Source organism: Ursus maritimus, unplaced genomic scaffold (genome assembly GCF_017311325.1).
Source record: "Ursus maritimus isolate PB19 unplaced genomic scaffold, ASM1731132v1 scaffold_31, whole genome shotgun sequence".
NCBI classification, from domain to species: Eukaryota; Metazoa; Chordata; class Mammalia; order Carnivora; family Ursidae; genus Ursus; species Ursus maritimus.
The window spans coordinates 28,413,155-28,436,952 of NW_024425675.1; the positions used below are offsets into that span (position 1 = coordinate 28,413,155).

Below are 23,798 nucleotides of genomic sequence, written 5' to 3' on the forward strand. Positions count from 1 at the left end.
TAGAGGGGGTTTCTCTGTTTAGAGTGAGCCCTCTGCTCCCTGGGCCACCACGTCTCCTTCGTCAAGTGTCAAGGAAAAGTTCCAGAGCTCTGCCTGTGGCTGGCAAGGCCCCCACGGCCGTGCGTACAACCTCCCACCTCCTCTTGCCAGGATAACGTCAGAGTGACGGTCATCTCCTCCTCACCCCAGCTCGTGTGGGTCATCCGAAGGGCCTGGCACTCCCAGCTCATCCCGGTCCCCCAAACCTTCATCCCTGCACTTTGGGCCCCCTACTTCATGAGCACGGCTCACTTCAGAAGCCCTCCTTGTGTTCCCTCTGGAACTGGAGCTCCGTCCATTGTCAAAAAATTCTAAATCCTGGACTTCCGTCTGCATGCCCACCCCTTCCCTTTCTTTCTGGTCCAAACATGGTTCCTCCTTGCGGATGATGCAGCCCTCTTCAGGGGAGGCCACTGGCCCCTCACTACCTCCCCAGCAAGCATGGAGGTGGGGGTGGCAGCCCCCTGGAAACAGCCACATCTCAGGCCACCTCTTGTGGTCGTGGTCCCCTGGCCTCCACCCTCGCGATCACCTGCTCTCGCTCCTTGAAGATTTTAATTCCTGGTTCTGGCTCGTTCTGTAATACTGTTTCTCTCATCATTCCTGGCATTTTCACATCTGTGCTCTGGAGTCTTGTCTCCCCCACCTTCCCTGTTATAATGGGGATTCTTTCCCTTTTACACAACACTCTTCGACCTCTGCCTCATGTCTCTACTTTCCCGGTTAAATTCCTTCACAGCTCTGTCTCCATTCACTGCCTCCAATTCCCGTTCTCTCACCCCACGGGGGTTTTCATCCTTATCATCCCACTAAAACTGTTTTACTGAGGTCACCGGTGACTTCCATGATGCTAAATTGAAAAGGAAACACTCAGTCCTTGGCCGGCTCAACCTACCAGCAGCATCTGGCTCAGTTGGTACTCCACCCGTCTTAAATTATTTTTTATAATTAGGATCAATTAGTGAGCAATGCTGCAGAGAAAATTCAAACTCCCGTGACTTGCGTGACATTTCTGGGTGGAGTTCCTGCAAGAGATGCCTGCAGAGTCCTGATAAAAAGACATGAAAGTCATTGGATTGATTCCAGTTTCATCTTGCCGTCACTGGAATCTGTTAAGCCCAGCCCCACCTACCTTGTGTAGCAATAAAAAACACTGGAGCTTTGTCTTCTCTTGGCTGTCTGTCAGGAAGAGGGTGGAGAGACAGAGCCAGATTAGCCCGGACCGTGAGTGGTGATGGACCTCAACCGGAGTCGTTCGGTGAAACTGAATGATGGGCACGTCATGCCAGTGCTCGGGTTTGGCACTCTTGCTCCTGATGATGTAGGTAGAACCCAGGGGACCGGAGGGTTGGCCATGAACAGCCGTGGAAGGGTGGTCAGCAGACATGCACCCCACGCTTCATGCACTCCGGGTGATTTGGAAGGACTCATTTGGGTCTTCATTTCGTGATCTCTAACTTGCGCTAAATGGGATGGCAAGCTGTTGATTCTGGGGATTCAGAGCTGATCATTTTGAGGGTTATTATTATTATTATTTGGGTTACTGTAATGCATATTGAATGCTTACTGTGTATTTTGAGTGCTTTCCATGCATTATTATTTTTTTTTTTAATTCCTCAACAACCCTCCTGGGTAAGTGCTATTCTTCTTCTTATTTCTCACCTGTGTAAATCTGAGCTGGGGCTGCTCCTCCTGCCCTCACCTGCTGCCTCGGTCAGAGCCACTCTGCTCTTTGTTAGAAGCTCCTGATGGGCAGTGAGTGCCCGGGGATGGGAGGACAGCATGGCCGCTTGGTAGCAGCTTTGCTGTAGCTTCGTTGGCGCAGGAAGTATCTGCCAGAGAACTTCTATCACCGAAATCTTTCGTCCTAAGAGAACCCGCTCTTATTTCAAGCTTCTTATTACCTGAACTATCACTAGCTAATGTTCTCATGACATAATATACATGATACACATGACCTCCTCAGACCTTGTTTTTTCGCTGAAAGTTGGTACCATTTTATTAACATCTTCCCATTTCCCCAACTCCTGGCCCCTGGCAACCCCTTTTCTACTTTCTGTTTCTAGGAAATAGAATTCTTTTTTTCAGATCCCACATGTGAGTGACACCACGCAGTGTTTGTCTTTCTCTGCCTTATCTCATTTAGTGGAAATGCCCTCCAAGTCCATCCATGTCCTTGCAAATGACAGGGTTTCTTTCTTCACAGCTGAATATTCCAGTGTGTGTGTGTGTGTGTGTGTGTGTGTGTGTGTGTGTAAAGAAAAATCTATATAAAGAAAATGTGAGATATATACATCTCATATATATCAGTTGGATGGAGAATGGCTATTATGGCCTCATTTTTAATTCTAAGCCAAAAATACATGTTGTCTCTTTTATCTTGTCTCTGTCTTCTCTAACTATATCTATGCACATCTGTATCCTTAGAAGTTTTCTCTAGTGTCAGAGGCTTTCCTCTTAGTGACTTCCATACAATGAATTCCTTATTGAATGAGACTTGATTGTCCGTGGTCCCTGGTGAAGGCTGTTTCACTAACTCCTCTGAGATGAGAGGTCCAGTCTGTGCCCCCAGAGTGCAGATTTGTTACCAAGGCTTCCATCATCCCCCAGGGGAGCAGGGGACACGCAGAAACATGGCTGCCAACGTGCCATTGAGGAAATACATTGCTTCCCTGTGTCAAGTGAATTACCAGCCCTCCTAATTCGTATTTTATAGGTTCCTAAGAGCAAGTCTGGTGAGGCCACCAAAGTGGCTATTGATGTAGGTTTCCGTCACTTCGATGCAGCATACATCTATCAAAATGAGAAGGAAGTTGGCAAGGCCATTCGAGAGAAGATCGCTGACGGCACCGTGAAGAGAGAGGACATATTCTACACCACCAAGGTGCTGTGGGCCAGTGACGAGAAGTCACTGCTAGATACATTATCTTGTAAAACACAAAAAACAATGTTTGGTCTTGGTTTGAATAATTTATGTACCTTCTCACATTGTAGGGACCCATTGTAGGAAAGTAGAGAACGAAAAAGGCTTGCTTTGCTTGAAGCATGTTAGAGGTAGGAGAGTAGACTTCATTCACACGTGAGACGTGTCAGTGATACGTACGTCCTTTATCTGTTTTATGGCTTGTCTGAGCCACCACAGTTGGGGGTCACTCCTTTTATTCTTCAGCAGATTCTCTCAGGACATATCCGCATGTGGTGGACCTCGTATTCACAGAAGGGAGCCTGACTCAGAAACACGTTCTTCAAGTCAGCATTGAAGTTCCTGAAATTTGTACAATATTCTTAGGTGGAAAACGGTGCTTCCAATGTTGAGAGAGTGGGGGTCTCTACAGAATGATCCTATGAGTGTCTCCATCAGGGACACTCTGTTTCTAGGAAGTGGCAGACCTGTTTCCAGGCAGATTCCGTTCCCCTTGCCTGGCACTTCCTGACTCTCCTCTCAGAGATGACGTTTCTCATCCCTGGGACATTTGGGCTGCCCTCCCTGGCCCATCCAAGTTCATTTAATGTTCCTACCATCATTCAAAAACAGCTCAGTGCCCCTGAAGGACCCCAGTCACACCAAGTGATGAATTTAGCATTTCTTATTTTTTAGACCACCCCAGTGGCTTGTTACTCACTTCTCAATCTTGTAACTGAGATACTTAATTTTGGTCCCCTAACATGTGGAATCTCTTCTTTTGATCATTGCAGCTTTGGACTACTTTCTGTCGCCCGGAATTGGTTCGACCAGCCCTGGAAAGATCGCTGAAGGCACTTCAACTGGACTACGTGGATCTCTTCATTATCCATTTGCCAATCGCCATGAAGGTCAGCTTCTGCGTTCCTTGTTATGCCCACCCCTGCTGCCGCACCTCGTTACCTCCTTCCCGCTAGCTTGTCTGGGTTCTGACTGAGAGGTAGGCTTGAGTGTCGTGCATAGAATTGCTCCACGACTTGTGACTCTCCTTGACACTTCTGTCACCTCACCACCAAGACTTTTCAAAATCCTCATCCCATAGCCTGCAGAATGATTGAAATTCAATGATCTCTTTGCCTCTGCCTCAAAAAGTTAAGGATGGTGCCCTACACGTCTAAGTGATGTGCTCCTGTCTGTGGCCCTTAATGATCAGTGACTACAGAGATACGATGGGAAATCCCCACCCCTGTAGGGGAAGAGTCCCTCCCATATGGACCTCTCAGCCCAAGCATGATGAGGTACCCTGGGATGTCTCACACTGCACCCCTGGCTTCTTTGGGCTTCGCCGATCCAACCTGTCATCAAAGTGGACGTTCACGGGCCGTGTCTGGTGGCCTCACCGTCTCTGACGTAGGTTATCATAAACTGAAGCTGAAACACATTGCTTATTAGTAAAGGGGGCTCCTATCATCCAAACCAGCCTGTCCTTGTGAAATCAATTCCAACAGTAGGAAAACTGATTCTTGGCAGAGTATAGGGGTGTGTGTGGATAGGAGGGAGGAGGGGTACTTAGTTACAGTCTCTCAGATGATTCTTGTTCTCCTCCCTCTCCCCATTTCTTCTCCACAACACACACACACACCCCGCATGCCCAAATTCACACATACATTCTGATCAGTAATCACAACTTTTTAAGGGTCATGTGACCAAGCTCCTTAGGCACCAGAAAGGTCATCCTTTAAAAAAAAAAAAAACCTTCCTCCTTCTCTTTCCTCTCCGTATTCCAGCCTGGGGAGGAGCTTATGCCCAAGGATGCCAATGGGGACTTTATTTTAGAGACGGTGGACCTGTGTAGCACGTGGGCGGTAAGTATGGCTACCAGACCTGAGAGGGGCTGTGGGAGGGGTCGAGGCCACCAGCCGGGGGGTCAGAAGACGTGGGGTCTGGCTCCATCAATTGTCTGCCCTCAGACAGGTGGCTGAGTCTCGACGTACCTCAGTGTTCTCATCTGTACAGCAAGGGAGTTGAACAGGACGGCCTCTAAGGTCTATTTTTAATCTAAATTCTGTGGTTCTAAGTGCAGGTTTCTTTGCTCCACGGATCAGGTTGAGCTGCGAGCTCCTTAAGGGGGATTGTCAGCAGCAAGCTCAAAAGGAGGCAGAGCTCTGTCCGGGACAAGTAAAGGCACCCACAGAGGGAGGGAAGGGCTGCTGTCTGACTTAGCAGAGGGATACCCTTGTGTATGCCGTTCTGTACACTTTTTTCACTGAAATTCAAGGAGAGAGGAAGAAGAACGACCTTCCCTTGGTGGAAAACCTGAGAATTCCTCTTTGCCCTTGACTCTCATACCATTCATACCAAAGAACTATTATGGGCCTAATAGCAAAACAGGAGAAGAAATCGGGGAGTGAGGGGGAACTTAAAAACTTTTCAATGTCTATTTGTTGTCCTGGTCGTGCACGTTAATGGACTCAAGGAAACAAAATGTGTACACAGTGATTAAGTGTCACAGGAAATAATACATGTAAATGATAAAACTGATTCGGTCAAATCATTATATATGTTAAACACAGATTTCCTGTTTTTTAAAAGTTCAATGTCAAATGCCAGAGCCAAAGTACACTAAAGGCTTGCCTCACTTTTCCCTCCTCCTCAGGCCATGGAGAAGTGTAAAGATGCAGGTTTAACCAAGTCCATTGGGGTGTCAAATTTCAACCACAAGCAGCTGGAAATGATCCTGAACAAACCAGGGCTCAAGTACAAGCCCGTGTGCAACCAGGTGAGCCCACAGCCCACCGGAGACTGCCTTGCTTCCTGTCCTTCACATGTGCTCCCTTAATGTATGGCTTGTGTCCACGGCCTAGGGGATTGTTCCTTTTATCGCAAGAGGAAATGCCAAAGGAGGAACAGATTGAGGGGAGTGGGAAGGGTATGATTTCCACTTGTCAGATTCCTCTGAGACGTCCAAGTGGGAGATGCCGAGTTGGCAGACGGCAGTGCTGGCCTGTTGCTCAGGAAGTCGGTCGGGGCTGGTGGTGTGCAGATTTTGCAAGTCATTGCTTTATGGGTGGTACTTAAATTCACAGAAATGGATTAGTGTTCCTGGGAGCAAATTTCCAGTTTACTCTGGGATAGGATAACCTGCAGAGGGCAGGAAAGTCAACATTTAATTAGAGGCACTGTTAGGAGATTGAATATGAGTTGCCAAGTAGGGAGAGAGAACACGGTGGAAGCCAAAGGAGAGGGTTGAAAAGGTTTGAGGTGGGGGTGGGGATCTTGGTGAAGAGCAGACAGTCCAAATAGGGGTGGAAAAAGCCGCTGGACTGCATGGGAAAGCCCACAAGGGCAGTGGCAGAGCAGCGAGAGAGAAGATGAAAAGAGAAGCAAAGAAATGGAGAGCAAGGAAAGAATAAATCATAATTAAAAGAAATCATTTTTAAAAATAATGCCCAACACCCAAAAGACAAATAGTCCAGTCAAGAAATGGGCAGAAGACATAAATAGACATTTCTCCAAAGAAGACGTCCAAATGGCCAACAGACACATGAAAAATGCTCCAAACCACTTGTCGTCAGGGAAATACATACAAAACCACCATGAGATACCACCTCACACCTGTCAGAATGGCTAAAATTAATAAGATAGGAAACAACAAATGTTGGCGAGGATGCGGAGAAAGGGGAGCCCTCCTACACTGTTGGTGGGAATGCAAGCTGGTGCAGCCGCTCTGGAGAACAGTATGGAGCTTCCTCACAAAGTTAAAAATAGAGCTACCCTATAATCCAGCAATTGCATTATTGGGTATTTACCCCACAGATACAGATGTAGTGACCCAGAGGCACAGATGCTCCCCAATGTTCAGAGCAGCAATGTCCACAATAGCCAAACTGTGGAGGGAGCTGAGATGTCCTTTGACAGATGAATGGATAAAGATGTGGTTCATATATACAATGGAATATTACTCAGCCATCAGAAAGGAGGAATACTTACTGTTTACATTGACGTGGATGGAACTGGAGGGTATTATGCTGAGGGAAATAAGTCGATCAGAGAAAGACAATTATCATATGGCTTCACTCATATATGGAACATAAGAGATGGTGCAGAGGATCATGGGAGAAGGGAGGGTAAGGTTGGATGGGAAGAAACCAGAGAGGGAGACAAACCGTGAGAGACTCTTAACTCTAAGAAACAAACTGAGGTTTGCTGGAGGGGAGGTGGGTGGGTGTACAGGATAACTGGGTGAGGGGCATTGAGGGCACGTGCTGTGATGAGCACTGGGTGTTATATGCACTGATGAAGTACTGAACACTCATCTGAAACTAAGGATGTACTATGTGTTGGCTAACTGAATTAAAAAAAAAAAAACCCCGCCATACGCTGCCAATTTTCAAACACTATGACATTGTAAAGTTTTATAGCCCTTTTTTTTTTTTTAAAAGATTTTATTTATTTATTTGACAGAGATAGAGACAGCCAGCGAGAGAGGGAATACAAGCAGGGGGAGTGGGAGAGGAAGAAGCAGGCTCCCAGCGGAGGAGCCTGATGTGGGGCTCGATCCCATAACGCTGGGATCACGCCCTGAGCCGAAGGCAGACGCCTAATGACTGCGCCACCCAGGCGCCCCATATAGCCCTTTTGTAACAGAGCTTGAAAGTGAGCCAAGAAACCATTCAAATATTTATCCTCTTCATCTTAGTTGTCTTACTTCAAGGAATCTATTTGTAGAAAATAATTTAAAATGTGTTAAAATATGTCCTTCCTTCCCTTTGTCTTCCTCCTCCTCTTCCTCCACCTCCTTCTCTCTCTATCAATTTATTTGTGAAAGAAACTAAGCCTTTTTTCCTTTAAATTTTTCCACACAATTGGTTTTACTGACTGATCCCTGTGATACAGTTTGACATGTTACTCCGTCTTTTGTGCTTCCTGTAAACTGGAGGTTAGGTCTAAAGACGTGAGCACATACACATGCCATCCTGAATTCGTGAGTGTTAACAGATGGGATGTTTTCCCACCCACTGCTTATCCTGAGCAAATGGTCACCATTTTGGTCAGCAGAAGCCTTGTCCTCCTCTTTGTCTTCCCCATCTTCTTTACTCTCAGGACTGTAAGATGTTCCAGGATCAGTTTGTAGCTTTTTTAAAAATATTTTTTTATTGTATTATGTTAGTCACCATACAGTACATCCCTGGTTTCCGATGTAAGGCTCGATGATTCATTAGTTGCGTATAACACCCAGTGCACAATGCGACACATGCCCTCCCCACCACCCATCACCAGCCTGTCCCATTCCCCCACCCCCCTCCCCTGTTTGGGTCTTTTAGTTTTAGAAACTCTCTTGTTTTCATATGAGTTTTAATGGCTCTTTATCAGTACGTTACTGGTCATAGCATTTTGCCGATACTTCTGTTGGGGGCATTTATTAAATCTTACTTCTTTAGGATACAGCTTATGTTTTATTCATGTTTGTATTTTTATGACATCAATTCTAAGGCCTTATTCATTCAATTAAATATATCCATTCAGAGTAATTTGCAGAAGAAGGAATAATGTATTTAATTACTCAGACACATTTTCTAAGATGAAGCAAGAAAATGTGAGTATATACTAATTCAAGCTTTGGAATAGTTACTAATATTCTCATCATTATTATTATTATATGTGAAGATGTGAAATGAGGAACCTAGTTTAAAATAGAGAAATATTAGCAGATATCAAAAGTATTCAAAAAGAAAGACATCTATAGATGTCCAGTTTTATAATTAAGCTTTTATGACTCACTAGGCACTTCCATTTGGAGTTGTCTGGGTCTTCTAAGGTCAGATGTAGAAGCGTTCCTCTGTCTCTTTTTTCGGATGAAGAGAAACCCGATATTGGCCCATAGGCTGTCACTAAAGTCTGGGAACAAAAACCGAAAGCGCTACGGGTGAGGTTCATAGCCCTCATTTTTTTTAATAAAAGCTGCTGGAAAATAATCACATGGAAAATAAGTCTTCTTTATATGAGGGGGAAATGCTTCTTTATTCTTTACATACAAATTTAAATTACTTGGACACTCACTTGATTGAGTGTTTATCTTCAGAATGAATTAGTCGTGTTTTGGAAAATGACACTGCTGTGCACAGACACTGGGCTTGGGTTTCACGATTATTCTTTTCCCCCAGAGTCTAGGGTTTGGAAGTGCAGTTGCCGCTCATGGTGAAGATCTCTGCCCGCCTGGGGCCATCCTCCTGGGAACCCCTGGGCACCACCACAGAGTTCACCACACAACTCAGACTTAATGACACGTGGAATTATCTCGGCAACTAGATGTGCACTATCTTAGGGTCCGGGATTATGTCTTAAATTACTTCCTTCCATGTAGCAAATTCTCAGTACATTGGTTACTTGGCTAAACCATTATTCTGGAATATCTTTCCAGTCTGTATCGTAGGAGGTTGCAATTCATTGTGAATGTTGAGGAATGCCCTTCGTATGAGGAATATGGCGACCACTAGTTAAAGTTACTGAAGCAGGTTTGAGAACAGGTGCTTATCCTGAGCTCTATGTGTGACTTCACATGGTTTGCACATCATGATCGCCGTGCCAGAATATCAGCTCTGGAGGTGTATAGGTGTGTTAGCATATGTATTTTGGAAATCCCTCAGGTGATGCTAATTGCAGCTGTATTTGGGAAGCACTGACCAGAAGTCTCGCTTCATCCTTAATTCTCTTTTTCTTCCTCTAATAAGTAGGTCTGTTCTTGAAAGATGTTGGAAGTATTTTCATTTAAAATGAATCTTCTTTTACAATGTGCAGAAATTTGACAAAGGATTATTTTCTTATAGGCAATGGATTTAGAGGCTGTTTAATTTTGGTAATGCCAAGCAGATGAGAATTTGGTTTAATAAATAATGGCATAACAATGACAATAATGCTTTTTTTAATTACTAAGACTTTTTAAATTAAGTCTAGTTGTCTTTGTGATGGTAAGACAGTTTGACTTCTTCTTTGCCGATTTGAATACCTTTTATCCCTTTTTGTTGTCTGATTGCTGTTGCAAGGACTTCTAGTACTATGTTGAATAATAATGGTGAGAGTGGGCATCCTTGTCGTGTTCCTGATCTTAAGGGAAAGGCTTCCAGCTTTTCCCCATTGAGAATGGTATTTGCTGTAGGCTTTTCATTGATGGTTTTTATGAGATTGAGGAATGTACCTTCTATCCCTACACTCTGAAGGGTTTTAATCAGGAAAGGATGCTGTATTTTGTCAAATGCTTTTTCTGCATCTATTGAGAGAATCATATGATTTTTGGCTTTTTTCTTCTGGATAAAATCTATGACACTGATCGATTTGTGAATGTTGAACCACACTTGCATCCCAGGGATGAATCCCACTTGGTTTGTAGCTTTTTTGTTCAGACCTGGAATCAGCCAGTTTTCTAAGGAATCTTGGTTTCTTTTAGTAGGATGCATTTAGAGGCCACAACTTGACCATAATGGTCTGTAATAATTTTAAACACTAATTTAAAAAAATAAGAAGAGGGGCGCCTGGTGGCTCAGTTGATTAAATGTCCCACTCTTGATCTCAGCTCAGTCTTGATCTCAGGGTCATGAGTTCAAGCCCTGCATTGGGCTCTGTGTTGGGTGTGGAGCCTACTTAAGAAGAGGGGGGGGAGGAGGTGAAGGGGGAGGAGAAGGAGGAAGAAAATTGTTTTATTATGTCTGAAAATTGATAGCATCTTGAAGGTATTTCAGAAGGACATGAGAAAAATAACGAATCTGAAAATATAGTATGTATGTTCATAGAGTATCAGAGGTTTTTCAAAGGACTTGCCAAATTTACGTGTCTTTGGCTTATGTGTTTTGATACCTTTTGGTCTTGGCAATTCACAGGTGGAGTGTCATCCGTACCTCAACCAGAGCAAACTCCTGGAGTTCTGCAAGTCCAAGGACATCGTTCTTGTTGCCTACAGTGCCCTGGGATCCCAAAAGAACCCAGCCTGGTAATGACAATATCAAAGTGAGCCTATGTCAGCAACCCCATGATGACGAAACATTTTTACTAACGTTTTAATGTGGAAAGGTTCAAACATAAGGAATTACACACGACCATGTGGAGAGTTCCCACGTACCATCGCCGAGCTTCCGAACTCACCCCCATTCTTACAATCTTGCTTCATCCATGCACCCAGCTACTCCAAATTCCACTCCAAATGTTATTAAGTTATTAATAATGTTATTTATTAACTTTATGGTAAAATTTGCACAGCTTGGCATGTATAACTCTTAGCTGTATAATTCTGACAAATAGGTGTACAGTGTAACCCACACCCCTACCATGATCCAGAACCTTGGCATCTCCTAAGACAGGTCTTTTGTGTTTCCTCCCAGACAGTTCTTCCTCACCATCCTTCTTTGATTTTAAAGTTTTTATTTTAATTCCACTTAGTTAACACACAGTGTTACGTTAGTTTCGTGTGTACAATACAGTGAGTCAACACTTCCATGCAACACTTGGTGCCCGTCGCAGCTAGTGTCCTGCGTCCCCATCACCTGTTTCCCACAATCCTCCTTCCCCCTCCCCTCTGGTGACCATCAGTTTGTTCTCTGCAGTGAAGGGTCTGTTTCTTGATTTATCTCTTTCTCTCTCTTTTTTCCCTCTCCTTGTTTTGTTTCTTAAATTCTACATGAGTGAAATCATCAGGTGTTTGTCTTTCTCTGACTGACTTATTTCATTTAGCATAATACTCTCTAGCTCCACTCATGTCATCGCAAATGGCAAGATTTCATTCTTTTTTATGGCTGAGTAATATTCTATTGTATATATATCACATCTTCTTTATCCATTTATCAGTCGTTGGACACGTGGGCTGCTTCTGTATCTTGGCCACTGTAGATACAGCTGCTATAAGCATCGGGGTGCATGTATCCCTTTGAATTAGTGTTCTTGTATTCTTGGGTAAATAACCCAGAAGTGCAATTGCTGAATTATAAGCTGGTTTTATTTTTAACTTTTTGAGGAACTTCCATACCATTTTCTTCCTTACTATTTTTTTTTCTGATTTCCTTTTTCAACCTGGATTAATGTGGTATGTTTCAGGACTTCATAAATAAAAGAAGTCATAGAGGACACACTCTTTGTGTCCAGCTTCTTTGGCTGGCCATAGTATCTGTGAAATGTATCTGTGTTTTGCAAGAGTCTGGTTCATTCTTGTTTGCTGCTGTGTAATAGTTCATTATATGGACACACATATACCATAGATTGTTTCTCCATTCACCTCTTGATGGAAACATTAGTTGTTTCCAGTTTGGTGCAATTATGAATGAAACCCTATGAATATTCATGAAACTCTCTTAATTATACCATATAGTACCCACTTCTCTCAGTTGTCTGGAGAATCTGGGGGAAAGCGACAGCACACTGTAGATGTTCAGTCCTACACCCTTCTAATCTGTGTTTTGTGATTTGTGTTTTTTGTTCTCAGGGTGGAAAGGGATAGCCCATCTCTCTTGGAAGAGCCAGTCTTGAACGCCATTGCCAAGAAACACAATAGAAGCCCAGGCCAGGTGGCCCTGCGCTTCCAGCTGCAGTGAGGGGTGGTGGTCCTGGTCAAGAGCTTCAACCAGAAGAGAATCAAAGAGAACTTTGAGGTAGAGGCCCGGTGGCATTTTTCCAAAGTGAGGAATGGGTGCTGTGCTGGGGACTCTCTCTCTTGCTTTTCAGCAAGCGCCCACGGTCATGCATTCCCAGGCATCTCTCCCTGTGTGCTGTGAGGCAGCTGGGCAGGTAGGAGAGAAAGCATGAGCCCGAGTCCTAGGCTTTATGGTCTCTAGCTCTGGCTTTGCCGCTTCCTAGTTACGTAACCTGAGCACATTTTACGTCTGCTCTCCTTATAGGAGGACTTCCACGCAGTAAAGAACTTTTAAAACCTTGGTTCCTCTCTTTTACCTTCTCCATCTGATGAACTCCAGTGTGTATGTCAATATCAGACCCAAATAGGATCAGCGGCTCTGTTAAACCATCGGCACGGCGTGACCACCACAGCACTTGGCATGGCCGTGTGGGTTTTCCTTTAGTAAGCCCAAATTGCTTGTTTATAGGTCGGTGTGCCCTCCAAGCTGTGAGACCCTAAATGTCGTGATGCTCTCTGGGTCATCTTGTAACACCTTTTCCCCAGCAGAGCTCCCAGCAGGTAGGGAGCTAGGTGTAAGTTTAGGGACCGACCAAACTAACAAATGAATGGCGTTGCCCTAAACTCTCTCTCATGTATCTCCTGGCGCCTTAGAACAGTCGGTAGTCTTCAGCTTACTTTGTTGTGAACTCCTGCAAATTGTGAAAAACCGTGGGAACCCTAGCCTGTCCTAATGACAACGAAAATTGAATCCTGAGTTCAGAATTTGCGAAAGATGATATTGTGGAGCATGTGACTTATAAAGTATTTGCTCCAAAACTTTGAAGCCATAGATTCAGTTCATTCAATGTACGGAAATACCCAATAGGCACATCTAATCTCATTGTTAAACCAATCAGAAAAGAGATCCCATTTTATTTTTCAATTCAACTCAATATATTAATACATATCCCCATGACAACATATCCCTTCTGGAGTATACTTGTAAGACAGAAAGACCTGGCATTGTGAGTTGTGAGCCTTTCTTTTGTGAAGTGGATCAGCGGAGGAGGGATGGGGAAGAATGGGGTGGGGGGTGAACTCATGCCAGTGCTCCTGGCAGCTGATGGCGGGGACGTGCCCCCACCCCCGCAGCGCGCCCTTGCCCCACCCCGCTGCCCAGCTGGAAAGAACTCAAGCTCCCAGGTAGAAGCCAGCTGCATTGGGGGAGAGGTCAATCTGGTTCTTTCCTTCATTTCAGGTTTTTAACTTTGAATTGACTCCAGAAGACATGAAAGCAATTGAAGGCCTCAACAGGAATTTCCGATATTTCAAACTACCGTTGTAAGTGACTTGTATGTTGTATTTCACGGGTCGTTGGTTGTTTTCTGAGGTGTGGAGGTCAGCAGAGGGACGACGCTGCCCTAAACCAGGAACGAAGGCCTGATTTCCACGTAGGAGTCAAACAGGAGCTTCCCCGTAGACCGAAGCCTGGAGGTCTACTCCAGAGCTCAGGCTCTGACCCAGTGGTAGTGTGAACGGGGCCCCAGCACAGACCAGGAGTAAAACTGCTAACGTCTGCATCATCGGGAATTCAGTACTTTCGTGCCCTAGTCCTGTGCCTGGTGTACCTTCTCTCGGGGCGGAGTGACCCGTTAGACACAGACGGCCCAGTGCCCGTGGTCCACTGTACTTCTGGGGGGCCTATGAAATTGCTTCATCTTTAATTCTTTTCAAAATCAGGAGAAAAAAGGATTCCATTAATAACGACTATGTAATAATGAGTCCAGCCTGGATTCTGTTTATTTTTATCCTAACACAATTGTGAAGGGTCATGTTAATATTTTTATGGAGGAGTGTGGCCCACAAAGGCTAATGTGCATTTTTTCCTTGGCAGGTATTCTTTTCCCTATTTCTTTCAGATCCATTTGTTCTCAAATGCATCTTTTTGTTGGCCTTTTCTCAGCTGTGTAATGTCACTGAACTGAATGGGTCATGAAATTAACTGACCCTCAAGTTGGTGACTCATGTGTCCCCACTGGTATACAGATAAGATCCTTTGGATTTCTCTGGTTTCTGGAGTCAAGACGGACTCCTAAATTGCCTTAGTCCATCAGGAGGCCATCCCCTGGGAGCCCTGCCTCCTTTGACTTTGATTTATTCACTTTCCAATTTTTCAGTTAGACTGCGGGAGGCTCTCTGGATCAAGGAGAAGGAAGGCTAGTCAAACAGACAAGGGTTAGCTTAGAAAGAAAGATCATCAGTAATCCTGATTATTGAACAACAAGTATTCTCTTAAATGATAACTTAAGAGGACAGTAATCACATTTTGTAGGTATGGTTATTTAGGTGTACGTATTATCTCCTCAACAAACTGGGGGTTCCTTCATAGAGGGACCCTGTGTTGTCAAGGGAGCTCCTTATATATTTGCTGAATGCATGCATTAAAAAAAAAAAAGCAGGAAAATCCTCACTGTGACTGTTCTGACCATCTAGGGGCTGGTGCCCCCTGGGGATGTAGTGACCACAGTATTCGAGTCCCAGTACTTACCCCTCTAGTAAACTGCCACCTAGATCAGGCTCTGTGTCCCGTGGGGGTTTGTACTGCACATGTGGGGGGAACTGGGCGCTCAGGTGGGCTCTGCTCGGGGCTCTGGAGCTTCAGTGCTCGAGCTTTCGGGAGGACAAGGGGGGATGTGGCTGCGGACTTGGAGGTTTTCACCCAGCCTGCCTACGTACCCAAAGAACCCTCTGGGACCCTGGGAGGCAGAGTTGACGAGTTCACGTCCCTCCTTCTCTTTCAGTGCTGTCGGTCATCCTCATTACCCATTTTCTGAAGAATACTGACCACGAGCTATCAGCATTCGCTCTACCAGAATTTCTCCCTTTCAGGGCTCGGAAAGGCTTCTGTGCGTGCTGGAGATGATTAACAGCAGTGTCTGTGGCTTCAGGCTGCTTGCCTGTCTTTCTTTTCTTTTCTTTTCTTTTCTTTTCTTTTTTTTCTTTTTAAAGAAACAATAAAGACTTCAAAATAAGCATGTTTTTTCCTGATTATTATAATGATACATAAAAATTACAGAAAATTTGGGAAATAAAGACAAATGATGGGGTTAATTTGCTCGTCCTGCCTGAGCCTGCCCCAGCAAGCCAGCTCATTCTGGATCCCTGCTCATTCTGATCTGACCACCAGAGTCGCAGGAAAAGCAGAGAGAAAGGTGTGGAGAGAGAAGAGCTCCTGCCACACCTCCAGTTTTGGCTCCGGCGCGTAAGGAGCTGGGGAGTGGTGCCTTGCGTCTGTACAATAATAGAAAAGCTGAACCAGTGGAGAACCAGCCACTGTTTTACGAGCCCTCCGAGGACTGGGGTCACAGGGCAGGCTGCCGCCCTAAAAAATTGGAGAGGCAGACAGCCAGATGCAGAGAATCGTGGCTCCTGGGAGCACACGGGCTGCGAGGGGCCCTGGGGGCAGGAGGGCATCAGACAGCCACTGCAGACCTGCTGGAGGCTCAGTGTGGACCAGTCTGAGAGCTAAAGACACCAGGGGCTCATCTGTCCGGCGGCCCCCACACTTTAGTGACTTTCACCTCCAGAAGCCCTACCAGGTTGTCCCAATGGACACTGGAGAAAAATCCCCTCATGCTTCTAGCAGGGGGAAAGGAAAGTAGCCAGCTTGAAAAGTGGTCAGAACATTCTGTTTCCGTTCAGGCCCACCCCACAGCAGAAACTGCTACACTACCGTCTAACCACCTGGGGTTTAACTCGAGCCTAATTGATCTGATGGAAGGGAGTATAGCCAATACCAGCCCAAGAACCCACGGTCGAGCTGAGCTGACCCTAGCCCCCCCCACAACGTCCCATGGCTGGCGCGACGGTCTTGGCCCACATATATCTGGACGAGAAAGCGGAGAAGACATGGTTAGCATTCTGGGTAAAGGTTCTGGATTTCCTGCTCTCCAGAGGCCTGGAAGGAAGACAGATGGAAATTAAGGTGACAGCCGCACCGAATACCTTTCACTGCGCAGAAACCTCTCTCACTCGGGGTGTGTGCGTGTCGTAACACTAATAACGGTTTCTGAAGAATAACAACTAGCCATTTCTTTCCACTCAATGGCAAAGGGGCCAGAAGTCCCGAGTCCTTCTACACGCGGAAAAGACTGAGCTTGGGGAAGGGAACAGGTGCAGGGACGCAGAGCAGGGCCGGGGTTTGGAGGCTCCGAGGATCACGCAGAGACATCACAGTACGATGTGGTGGCAAAGAGGAAAGCGCTCTGGTTTCTGGAGCCAAAGAACGGCGTCACGAACATGACTCAGATGTGGAGGACGAGGGACTGGTCTCCTGTGTGGCAGCTGCGAAGCGAAGAGGTCCGTGGAAGGCTGAGGCGAGAGGTCCGAGAAAGGCAGAGCGGCTCCTCCGTAGATAGGAGCAATGCGTGAGGAAGACCCAGGGCCGCCCCGTGGTGTCCAGTCGGGGAGACTGAGCCTTTCAGGCGACCTCTCACCCCAAGCTTGTGTCTCCTGAGCGCTGAGCCCATTTCTCAGTCCCGCTGCGCCGTGTCTGGGCGGTAATCCGGAGGGAGCCTCTGGCAGCCCCACGGGCACGGCTGTGCGTGACCCCGTGTGTGCGACACCTAATGCTTTGGCCTCCGTGTGATACAGCCCCGTGTGGTCGCCACCAGTGTGGTGGCTCTGGTCCTGTGACCCGACCCTTCTGCCTTGCACTCTGCAGGTGGAATGTCACCCCTACCGCAACCAGAGCAAACTCCTGCAGTTCTGCAAGGCCAAGGACATCGTCCTGACCGCATACGCTGCCTTGGGGTCCGACTCCAGGAAGGAATGGTAATGCCCTCTCCGCTCTTATTCTAACCACAGACGCTGTGGAGTCATCGCCCAGCCCTCAGGGGGAGGTTGGCCGGCACAGCGGGACCCATCCATCCTTGTAATCCCTGTAAGGAGCCTGCATGGTAACGACTCCACGCACATTTATACTGAAAGCACTGATTAGAATGTTCGCACAATTCAAAAGCGTTGGCCTGCAAGGGTGACAAAGTGAGCCCAGGGCACGATTCTGACGCTTGGTAGTTGAGCGATAGGAGACAAGGGACAACTTCTGTAAGTTTCGGTTTCTTTATCTCTTGAAGAGGAATAAAAAATGCACCTTTCAGCACTCGACAGAGCAGATCACTCATTGAGAGCATTTTTGAAATTCTTATAAAATCATTGGGTTATTTATTATCATGGAGATCATTGGGTCCTACTTTGGACAAACATTTTATCTTCTTGACTTTTCCAATCTTTTACTACACTTCTCAGAAATGTTTGACTAAAAATAATACCCAAGAGTCCTTTTCTGCCTTCCTTTCTCTGGATTTACCAAAGAAACGAAAACAGGGGTGGAGACAGCCGGAGGGTAACGAGGCCGACTATTGAGCCTGAAACAGCCTCCCTCGCTGTCTGCCTCCCTGTCCTTCTATTCTCCCCTGCTGACTGCAGAGAAGCCCTGTGGCCTCCTGGCTGTTCCTCACATATGCCAGGCCCGTCCCAGGGCCTTTGCACTGACTGTTCTCCCTGTCTAGAATGTTCTTCCTCCCGATAGCTGGATGCCCATTCCTTTACCTCCTTCACGTCCTCACTCAGGGGTCACCTCTGTGATCCCTTCTCTGTCACCTTACCTAAGAATGCAACCCTGCCCAGCCACACCATTCTCTCTACTCCACTTTGTTTTTCTGTTGGCACATTTTCCTAATCAGCATACCGTACAGTTTACTGATTTATGTTTATTTCCCCTTTCTCTCATCCGAACTCCTAGGGCAGGATTTAAAAAAAATCTGTCTCCCAGAGTGATTAATAAATGCTGGTTGAATGAATAATTATCTCAAATGATAGAGAGGGAAGCGTAGGGAGAGTGGAGTAGTGGGCAGTAATCCTTGGTAGTTAGCATTGGTTATTTTAATCAGTAATTGATTATTTTGTGATTTAGCACTTCCTATCTCAAAATTATTACTTCATACACACACACACACACACACCCACGGGGAGGGGGTCTACCTCCCTTGCTAAGATGAAAACCCCATGATGAGGTGACTTATATCATAATCCCTGTATCCATCCCTAGGTCTAAAAAGGAATTTCTCCTGAGTAAAGGTGCAGATGAATTACTTCTGAGTGCTCGAAAGAAATCGAACAAGAGTGACATTCTTATCACCTTCCTCATCATCGCCTTGAAATATTTGTTAACTTACTGTGTGAAACCAGATTGGTTTGGTATTAAAACAGGCAGAATTCATTTCTACCCTCTTAGGAGTTTAAAATAGCAACACAAAGAGCTTATCTCCTTCAGTTTAGAATAATACGGTACCTGCAAAAATGCAACATTTTGGTTTATTTTTGTACCTGGGTTCATGAGCATGTAAGCGCATTTTCCACGTTGTATTCACTATAGTGTCAGACAGTGGGACGTGCTCATTATAAAACTGGGTGCCTTTGTACCTGTCCAAAAAGAAAGTTCCATTGATTTTCATCCTTAAGCGAGTTTAAAAGAAACTTATTACCCGCCTGGAAACATCTACTTGACTCAGTCTCTCCCTTTACCTTTTACATTTGTTAAGCTTCCAGATTATTCATTTTTTTGATGAGAATTGACAACAGTGTCGGGTTGCTCCAGAGTTTTTCGATTCTGGTTCACGGTTGGCGAACAGCTCACCGATGAGAAGGTATCCAGTTTATCCCACATTGCTTAGCTTGACAAGCTGAAATGTGGCTTGAATCCCCGAATCCGGAAATAAAAGTCTCTAAACCCAGTCTCCCTCCAGCCCCCAAAGTCAAAGAAAATGCATTCAAACAACCTCATCTTTCAGTGCCTCGGCTTTTTAGTCTGTTTTGCTTTTTCCTGTGTCACTGAGGTTAAAATGCTGATCTCTGAAGTGATCACAGGGAATATAAATCTCCAAAAATAGCTAACCATTTAGTAGACTTTCAAGCCTTTTACTTGTCTGTAAGATTTTTTTTCTCTTTCATTCTATGAATTTACCACACTATACAATTTTATCAGACCTTTTAAAGGGATCTAAAACTTAATTAAAACACAGTTCAAAAAGGGCCATATTTCAATTAAAAATTACTCATAATGCCAAGGACAAGATTATCAAACTCAGTGAAAAAGAACGAGCAACAGATACCCTACACCAAGATGACCAAGATACGAAAATTATCTGAGAAAGATTTTAAAGCAGCCATCATGAAAATGTTTCAACAAGCAATGGCAAACCCACTTGGAACAAACGGAAAGACAGAAAGTTTCAATAAAGGAACAGAAGATATAAACAAACATGAGATGGAAATTTTAGAACGGAATAATACAATAATCAAAATAAGAAACTCAAAGGATAGACTCAATAGACATTAAGGGATGGAAGAAATGATTAGCGTACTGGAAGGTAAAAACACAAATCACCCAGTGGGAACAAGAGAGAAAGTAACCAGGGGGAAAGAACGAACAGAGCCTTGGGGACCCTGAACAATAATAAAAAATCTAATGTTTGTGTCGTCACAGTGGGGGGAATGCCGAGATGTTGGTCAAAGCCACAACTTCTTTTATAAGTTCTGAGGATCTAAAGTTCAGCAGGGTAATTATAGTTAACAATACTGTACTGTAAAACTGATATTTGCTTAAAGAATAGATCTTTTTTTTTTAAAGATTTTATTTATTTATTTGACAGAGATAGAGACAGCCAGCGAGAGAGGGAACACAAGCAGGGGGAGTGGGAGAGGAAGAAGCAGGCTCATAGCGGAGGAGCCTGATGTGGGGCTCGATCCCACAACGCCAGGATCACGCCCTGAGCCGAAGGCAGACGCTTAACCGCTGTGCCACCCAGGCGCCCCTTAAAGAATAGATCTTAATTGCTCTCACCAAAAAGAAAAGTTAAAAAAAGTTAGCCGTCTGGGATGATGGGTGTATTAATTACCTTGATTGTAAGAATCATTCCATAATGAATATGTGTATCAAATCATTGTGATGGTCCACTTTAAATACATATAGTTTATTTGTCAATTATCTCTCAGTCAAGCTGGGGAAAAAGGAGGGAGTGGGAACAGAAGAGAGAGGGGAGTATGTTGTGTGTCTTGATTGTGGTGAAGGATTCCTGAACACACATATGTGAAAAAATCACAGACACAAATCCGCATAAACCTGGGAAAGTCTGAATAAGATCAGTGGATTGCATCAATGTCAAAACGCCGGTTTTTGTGATTCTGTGACTCTGTGCTATAGTTTTTCAGGATGGTACCACTGGGGAAAACTGAGTAAAGAGTACCTGGGGTATTCTGTATTATTTCTTACAACTTATTGTGAATCTACAATTATCTCAAAATAAAAAGTGTTTTATTAAAATAAGAAACCAGACAAATGGTTCCAGCCCCATATACACCCTCTCCTTTTAGAATCTTTTCTAACCCCGTCAAAAGAATTTGGGTGATGTTGTAGCTACCAGTCCTTGTGTAATCCCAAGAACAGTCTGCTCAAGAGGGAGTGGAATTAAAAACAGGTGTGATTTGGCCCAGCCGGTGAGGCCAGTGGCTCGATACATACCCCCTTCTCTGAACTTGAATGATGGGGGTTTCAAGTCAGTTGTAGGACTTGGCATTGCTAGTTACCAAGTAGTGGGATAATTCAGAATTTGGGGTGAGGAATTCGAAAGTCCAAATGAACCCCAAGGGAAGAACAATCCTTTCTGGAAATTGTTGTTAAATTCAAATTTTAATTTCCCCCCACATTCAAATGATTAAACATAAAATACTTTTCTTTAGCAACATACACTCTCTAACTCCAGAATATGGGTGAGGGGGGCTCTTTTTTCCAAAACTTCAATATCTAAAGTCTCAAATGCTATCAATTCATAGACACATTTGTAAGGACTTTAAAATATAATCCCAACTTTCTTCCAGGAGAGCTTCATAAATTTATAGTTATAAAAGTTACTGAAAGTGTAATGTTTCAAAAAACTTCACATATATTGGAGAGTCCAAATTTCAAAAATGGTGTAATTGGTAAAAGGGACTGAGAAATGAGTGCCATGATTTATGAAGAGCTTCCAAAGATGTTCTTGCCATAAAGACCATGTTTCAAATGAAACTGAGTTTAGAATCAGAATTTCAAATTTCTGTATCACAAAGTATTGAATCAAGATTGACAAAAAACATATGTAAAGCATAGTCAATCTATTGCTTTGGAAAGAATTTGTCAGCCATCACAATAAATTAGTGAGCACAAAGTGTTTGGACCATGATTAAAGTTATTTTTCTATTTCTTTTTTCATCTCTGGCTCAGTTTAAATTTTTTTCTATTTTGAAGTGTATTTTATAATGTACATGACGGATTAGTAAAGAGAGCATTTATATAATACATACAAAATAGACATGTATCTGGCTGCAAGTTCAAAAACTGTTAGTAATAGTAGAGATTTCATCAAAAAAGACGGACCCCACTGTTCAGAGGTCACGTTGCCCTTGTGTGCACGAGACGGGAAAGCATTGGCGTCCTTTTTCACCAAGGCTGTCCACAGCACGAGAGAGAGGCCCCCCTGGCAGCCCTCCAAACCGGTGGTCATCTCCCTGTGGACCACACGGGACAGGGCCATTACCAGAGGGGCAGGCGTCCCACCTGCGAGGAGCCGCGGCAGGTGCCACACCTGCGGGGCCCTGCGCTTCCCGACCAGGTGGTGCGCGGGGCAAGCCTCGCCGGACCCCGTGGGCCGCCGGGGTAAGCAAACAGGGCCCGGCTGCCTGGCCCCCGTCGGGTCCCCTGCTTCGCCTTCCCGGCCAGCGCCCCAGATGTCTGTCCAGGCTCGGGAACGAACCCCTGCAAGCCTCCGCTGAGCTGGCCCGTGTGCGCTTGCTGGTCCAACGAGAGGAGGCCGCCGGGGCGCCAGCATCCAGGGCCCAGGCCGTCCGTTTCCAGCCTCAAGTCGGCTCCCCGGGTCCCCACCGCCACCCCCGGACGACCCCCAGGTAGAGCCTCCAATCGACAGGCGGGGCAGCGGCGCCCTCTGCCGCCAGAGCCGCGAATGCGCCGGCGCCCGGCTCGGACCCGCTTCAAAATCCTCCTCAGACGCCTGCGACGCAGGCGAGACCTGGGATCCCAGCTGGGGTCTCCGCTGCGATGTTGGCCTAGCCGTCGACAGTCCGCGCCCTCGTGCTTTCCGGAGCGTTCTGGGATATATGCACAGTGCGACAGAACCTGTGGGCCGCCCGCGCTGGGACCAGCTGAAGCAGGCGCAGTGCTCACCGTGGGCACGCGTCCTCGACCCCAGCTGTGCGGGGCCAAGTGTTTCTCATCTTCGCGGTATTTGCCATGCTGTTGCTATTCCTAGCGGTCCTACTAAAAACCCACTTACAAATGTGTAGTCCTTTTCTCTGTAGAATATAAAGCAATGGAACGTACGGTACTGTGTGGTCCCTCAAGGCTGTGAACTGGCATTTGTCAGCGCCCCAGTTTAACATGTAGGGGTGAGAACACCCCCCCGCCCCCTCCAGCGAGCAGGGCCTTTGCAAGGCTGGAATTCTGGTGGGAAGGACTCCGTGTAAGATGTGGAAATCAATTACACTAGGCAGGAAGCTCGGATGATCAGTTAAAATTATTTGTCAAAATATTAAGTGAGCAGTTGCGTGAACTGTGCATCCAGTGTGTACATTCATGCATTTTAAAAAAGCAAGTTACTGGGGCGCCTGGGTGGCACAGCGGTTAAGCGTCTGCCTTCGGCTCAGGGCGTGATCCTGCCGTTCTGGGATCGAGCCCCACATCAGGCTCCTCCGCTACGAGCCTGCTTCTTCCTCTCCCACTCCCCCTGCTTGTGTTCCCTCTCTTGCTGGCTGTCTCTATCTCTGTCAAATAAATAAAATCTTTAAAAAATAAAAATAAAAAATAAAAATAAAAAAAGGTTACAAATGACATATGCTGTGTGGCAGGTCTGTGAGGACTTTAGGCCCATTTATTAGATGTGTATACGTGTTACATATATTTTTTTTAAGATTTATTTATTTGAGAGAGAGAGAGCATGTGTGCAGGGGAGAGGGGCAGAGGGAGAGGGAAGGACACTCCTCACTGTGCACAGAGCCCCCACTCGGGGCTCGATCTCAGGACCCTGAGGTCATGACCTGAGCCGAAGCCGAGGTCCCAGGCTCCACCAACTGAGCCACGCAGGCACCCGTGTTACATGTTTTATGTAAGTTGTTTATCTACATATGTCGAGGACATGGGCAAAGATTAGAAGG

General features: G+C 45.5%; 1 protein-coding gene across 1 annotated transcript; it reads left to right on the forward strand.

The window, feature by feature from the left end:
* The first annotated feature begins 1,203 nt into the window (after positions 1-1,203).
* LOC103676234 (aldo-keto reductase family 1 member C15) lies at positions 1,204-15,559 on the forward strand. Its single transcript, XM_008705397.2, has 9 exons — positions 1,204-1,360; positions 2,756-2,923; positions 3,736-3,852; positions 4,729-4,806; positions 5,598-5,720; positions 10,816-10,925; positions 12,408-12,573; positions 13,795-13,877; positions 15,338-15,559. Exons 1-7 carry the CDS (start codon positions 1,274-1,276, stop codon positions 12,514-12,516), a joined length of 792 nt encoding a protein of 263 aa, XP_008703619.2. The 5' UTR covers positions 1,204-1,273; the 3' UTR covers positions 12,517-12,573; positions 13,795-13,877; positions 15,338-15,559.
* Positions 15,560-23,798: the final 8,239 nt, after the last annotated feature.